Here is a 6000-nt window from a genome sequence, read left to right as displayed (position 1 = left end):
GCAAAGACAACGGCTAGTTGGCAATGACAGTGCCACAAGGCAAGAATATGATTGGTTTGTAAAAAAAGGAAAAATAATTGTGCTGCTCATGCATCATGCATCATGCATTTCCGTGCCTTTTTTGCCATACTTCACAAAACATCAATGCGAAATGATCAAATTTTTGGCAAATTATAAAATGTATTGAACCATTCTTTTCTTTTTGCTTTAAAATGGTTCATACCCATCCAGTTACCATCCAGATAGTTTGCCTGTATTATACAAGGTGAACAAAATGGAATAATTGGCTTTAAGCTAATAATATTTTGCAGTGATTTTTTCATTTCAACACTACTGATGTCCTTGCTTAAACTCCATATTGTCATTTTTTGTAGTTCTTGTCACTGTTAATGCCACACTGTGATTGTCATTGTCCCTGGAATATTATTGTAATTTCAATTTTTGCCTGAGGCAAAGATCCCGACTTCTGTACTTTTTTTGTGGTCTTGTTTGCTCAGAAGCCTATCAAACTAGTCCAGCCATATCGACCATGCAGAGATATACCATGCCACTGGAAATTCCATGCCCTTCTCTTTGAAAGCAGTGTGTGGGTTCTTTAAATGTCCCACAGTGTTAACAGCAAGGGTTGTGAGATAGGCACCCACAGTTTGTAGTTCAGCTTATTCAAAAAGATTTGAAGAACAATGTAATAATTACAAAAAAAAGAACTTTCTCCTCAGTAATTTTATGACCCTGGGGGTTTAGTTCAGCTGGGATGCGCAAGCTTTGACCTCCAGCACCATAGTTTCATTCTCAACCACCTGACCCAGCTCGTTGACAGTTGTGTTGTAAACCTGTACTACTTCTTAACACTTCTCCTTTCCCCCTCAATTTTCACCATATTGCACAGTCAGTAGTTCATGATGACATTCATTATACATGTACAGGTAATTTGTGGACACTCGTACATTGTGTGCTTATTTTACAATTTGCTGTCTCACCTGTCAAGGAATGAAAAATGCCAGCGAGCCCAGGCGTTGAGATATCACAATCAATCAAGCTCAGTGAATAGAGTGAACAGTTTGACTGTAGTCCGTCAGCAATCAAGCTTGCTCCTTGATCAAAGAGCATACATGTTAGGTGTAGCTCCTGGATTCCGATAACTGCAGAGTTGCCGTTGGTGTTCTTAGTACCGGTATCACATCCAAAGGAAGCTGATTGGCTTTCGTTTGTTCTGTTTCCCTCTTCTGCACAGATCCCACTACAATGCTTTAGAAAATGAGAATGCTGACTTTCTTTATCCTTGAAAGTAGAGCCTGCTTGTGTTGAACCTGTAATGCTTCTGTTGGAACCACTTTTGTTGCCTGGTCTATCACTACCATAGTGCTCTTCACAACCTACATGGAGCATTTCCCAACCCAATGATTGAACATTCTTTTTTCTGGATTCACTTGACATCGCTGCTGTTGACGGGTTATTTTTCCATTCACAGATACAATGATCTCTGATTGCTCTTCCTATACATGAAGAAAATGCTGCAGCAGAAACAAGGAAGGAAGAAAACACTAGGTTTTTCAGAGACTTTGCAGCACTGTTACAAGTAAGGCAGAATGAAGCAACAAGCTTCTCAATGAGAGGAATTGATGCTTTGTCATCCATCATGTTATCAGTGATTTTAAGTGATTGCAGTTGACCTTTGGTACACAGAAAGGATAATGTGTTGACGAATTTCTTCAACAACTGAGGTTTTTGTAACACAAAGCCCAGATGATTATCCTCAAAAGTTAGAGATTCCAGCTTCACACAGTGGTTAAGACAGTTTAAAAAGAATTCCAAGACGGCATCTTGCTGAAATCGGACTGCAACTAGTTCAAAGTGCTTTAAGGAAAATACAGGATTTGATAAATTGGTCAACCTGGATGAAAGTTTGAATGATTCAGCAGTGATTCGATCTCCTGCGTCTGAATCAGCACAAATTTCCTTAAAAGTCTCTCTTACATGTAACTGATGTGTAAGTTGCCGATGCCTACATGCACATGAAGAAAAAATGTCATCATACAGGTCTGAGTCACTACTGGATGAGCTTTCAGTAGGACAAGACTGTTGTAAACATACATCACAAACTCCTGCATTAAAAGCACTGCTTTGTGTGAGAAAGGTGTCAATGCTATCAGAGAAGTCATAAATATTCACGCCCTCTGTACTTTGGGAAGATGGCACGTAAATACTGTTAGCTGTGTCATTGCACCTTTGACCTGTTCTTGTAAAGGAGGTCTTTAATTCTGATTGTTTGTGATCCCATTGTTGATGCATTATATTCATGTCTGTTTTATCAGTTTCCCTGATGGAAGTTTCATTCTCCAATTCAACACTACATGCATTTTCTGTATTTTTTCCTACGCAAGTCAAACAGTCCCTTGTCTGAGAGTTTGTTGGCAACAGAGAACTAAAAATGTTTTGCCAAATTTGAAGACTGTCCACTCTGCAAAAACTAAAGCTCACAGATTTCAAATTCTTTGCCCCAAATGCTCGAAGAAGGTAGCACAGTGCACCTTCTCCATTGTCTCGAAGCATGAAAACCTCTAAGAATTCGACATGCTCAGCAACCTGCTGGCAAATTTCCCAGTGTTTTGCTAGGTAGATACAAGCCCCGTTATAGAGCCTGAGATAGGTGGCATACTTTCCACAAACTGAAATGATATTTTGAAGATCTTCGTGCCCTGCAAAGGAAGTGAAATTTGAAGCAATTAAGTTAAAGTGAAACATCTTAACAAGTTCAAAAGGAGTACCGGTAACTTATGTTTCATTAAATTTACTGTAATAGTACTTTGCAGTCATTTTCAATAATAATAAAAAAGACAACTAAAATGTCAGGCCTTCTGATAAGGTGTGATAAGAAAAGGGCTATTATGCAAAAAACTATCATGCAAAATTGTGAAAGATCGAAGGAGACTCTGCTCGCAGGGTAGCACTTTAATGGAAAGGATCAGGAAAGGAGGCAATTATGATACATCTGACTACACACATTAACAGTACATTACAGTAGATGTACAAAGTATACTGTCTGATGTACACTGTACATGTAAAGTTGATGAAAAAATCTGTTTTAAACATCTTTTTGTACTCAGTACCTGCAGGCAAAGAGCAGTCTTCATCTCCTGTGCAACTATTAACATTGATAGCATCTTGCATGTGCCTTTGCAGGTAGTAAACTCTCCAGGTTTCATGATCCTGTGCAGCTCCCTTTGGCCACTTTCTCTTTTTTGGCCAACGCGAACAATACATATCTTGCCAAAGATAACTGGTATTAATTCCTACAAATGTGGAAAATTAACAGAAACACAAAGATGAAATTAAATTATGGGAGCAAGAAACGTCAGAACTACCATGGTGGCCATACACATATTACCAGTACTCCAGGGCCCAGTTGTTCAATAGCTTATTAACGCTAATCCCAGATAAAAAAACTAAACCACGGAGATTATTTCTCTTTCCCAAATTCTGTTCAATGCTGATACAGCTATATTTGGCAAAACTTTACATTAGAAGAAGTCCAGCTTGAAAAACAAAAATAAGCAAACGAAACTTTCACCAAAAAGTTGAAAACATGGAACAAAAGTTTACGGTAATCTTGGATTAAGTTAATTGATCAGCTTTCGAACAACCAAGTCCAGCCTACTGTGTACTAGCTTACAGTACATTGGATCTCCTCGACTAAATGTCCATAACTTACATTAAAAACAGGAATAATTGAATAATGCAAATTACTAATAGGATCCACAAAGTCTAACACACAGTCTGTCATGGTATTAACCCTTTCACCCCTAAACCTGAGCCTAGACCAGCCATATTTAGTATTTTATTCTGTCTAACGCCAGAGTATTTTACTCTGTCTAATGCCAGATGATTTTACTCGTCAATGGGGAACCCCCAGGAACCTTGCATGCCAAAAGCCATTGCAACCCAACAATGTACCAGTTGGGCTTTAATTAAATTTTCACTTTGTGAAAAGTAGCTATCCAGGAACAAATACCAGATTCTAGAGAAATTACATACCCATTCTTGATAAGATTCCTGAGATTTCAAGCCTTTCAATTTCCAGGGGCTGTAGCTTCTCCAAGAATGGGAAAAACAAGTGTCGTGGAATTACTAAGAATACACCAAAGTAGAAAAAAACATAATCAGAATGGAAATGTACCTTTGGACTGACATCTGAAATCAAATGTGTATATTTCACCTACATGTACATGTACAATAACTCTAATAGAAGGCAAAAAATTTCAATAGACGGATTATTCATAATTCACAGATAGACATTTCTTTTTAAGTTTTCCAAAGTTTTTGTCAAATTTCTGATTTTTTTGGATAGACCACTCAGTTGTAGTCGAGACTATTTTAATTCCAAATTCTGCAAAATGGGGGGGGGGGGGGGGGGAGGTTTAAATGGTTTGCTTATAACTGAAAGCGCTTGGAAGGGTAATTTTCTTAGAGTTTTGTCCACGATTGTAGCTCACTACATGCGATTGTACTCCACTTGCTCAACTATTAACTGAGCCATCGTGCCCGTTGGGAGCTTTTCAACTGGGAGTTCAAGTTTATCTTTAAACTTAAACCTGTTTAACTTGGAAGCACCCTTCAAAAACACGAAAAACTTGAAATTCCATAATGGAGTCATCACAGTTTCTTACCCAAAAAGTCTTCAGGTTTCCAAGAGTTGACATTGTCACGTATAAACTTAGCACATAGGTCTTCAAGTTTGGGAATAACACAACGAGTTTCGTCCTCCATATTGAATTATCTCACCGAAGAAGTCTGGGGATAGCTCCGAAGGATTGTGAAAAAGCCAGCACATTATGTTTGACTCCATGAAATGTCCTGAGCAGACATCAAATTTGCACAAATCCCATAATACACCTCTTTTACTCCCCAGAAATTTGCATAGGCATTGTTTTCGATTTCTCTTGCAAACAACAATTATACAAAAGTTTTTTGGGAAAAAGAGGTGCATTATGGGATTTTGCAACTAGTGAATATGTCAATGGGCACAGATATGTCGCACATAGCATTGGGTCAACGAATTAAATGATACATGAAAGGAATATATATTGAACTGCGGAACTGAAGTCCTCAATTTTTCAGGCTTCTCTACGCAATTGCTAAAATTGCTTTCATAACTGCGAAGATCATAGACCGTACTCATAAATGGCGGGTAAGTAATTATTATTTTGCCCTTATGCGAATTATCCTCCTTAGCCTCGTTAGCACGAACAAAATTCAAAATAATTTTTGCTCCAAAGTGAGGCTAGCGAGGATTATTAACACAACCACAAAAGAATAATTTCTTGGTCGCCGTTTATGAATACGGTCAAAAGCGACAGGCCCAGGACATTTCATGGGGTCATACATGAACTCCTAAGGGTGCAAACCCACCAAGAGGAGTCGCGAGATTTTCATAGGTTGTGCTAAGAAGATTAGCATATTATGCTTCTAGCAGTGCCCATGTTTTGCTCAAATTATGCTCGTTTTTACAAAGTATGCCACTTTTTCCCAAAATTATTCCCTTTGCAACATAAGCGAAATAAGTCCAAAAAATGTATCATGTCATTCTTTATTATGGATACACTTTATGTTTATCTCTTTTTGTCTGGTGTCACAAGCTCCTGTTCTATTTTATTTTGCTTTCGTTGTCTGATTATGGTTGCTGGTTCTCGTTTCTCGTTTCCTCCAGAGAGCTGCAGGTCGGGCAGCGTTTTGCAAACTTGCAAATGAGAGGTGCTGCAACTAACACCTGATCTAAAGCAACTTCCGGTTCCCGTCATCTCGCGCTAGATTGCCAGCCTCCTAGAGAGGCTCTCTTTCTGTTACTAAACCACGAATGCCGCTAAAACGTTGAACAAAACCAAGAGCTCATCAAGGCAAAACTGGCTTATCAATACATGCCGATTCTGCTAGCTTTGCTGTGCTAGTTTCCTCAAATTATGCCAAAAATTATGCTAGCACAATCTAATTATATTCGCCTAG

General features: G+C 38.5%; 1 protein-coding gene across 2 annotated transcripts in view; it reads right to left on the bottom strand.

The window, feature by feature from the left end:
* The window catches only part of LOC137997238 (uncharacterized), a 9372-nt gene extending 4575 nt beyond the window's left edge, over positions 1-4797 (bottom strand). For both annotated transcript variants that reach the window (XM_068843110.1, XM_068843109.1), the window contains exons 1-4: positions 4668-4797; positions 4036-4128; positions 3111-3293; positions 981-2699 (exon numbers count right to left, since the gene is read on the bottom strand). In XM_068843110.1, the coding sequence (XP_068699211.1) occupies positions 981-2699; positions 3111-3293; positions 4036-4128; positions 4668-4767 (2095 nt within the window). In that variant the 5' untranslated portion in view covers positions 4768-4797. The remainder of the gene's footprint in view (positions 1-980; positions 2700-3110; positions 3294-4035; positions 4129-4667) is intronic.
* Between the last annotated feature and the right edge of the window lie 1203 nt (positions 4798-6000).

Source organism: Montipora foliosa, chromosome 3 (genome assembly GCF_036669935.1).
Source record: "Montipora foliosa isolate CH-2021 chromosome 3, ASM3666993v2, whole genome shotgun sequence".
NCBI classification, from domain to species: Eukaryota; Metazoa; Cnidaria; class Anthozoa; order Scleractinia; family Acroporidae; genus Montipora; species Montipora foliosa.
The sequence above is the reverse complement of the archived record's forward strand: the minus strand, read 5'-3'. Positions and strand labels throughout refer to the sequence as shown.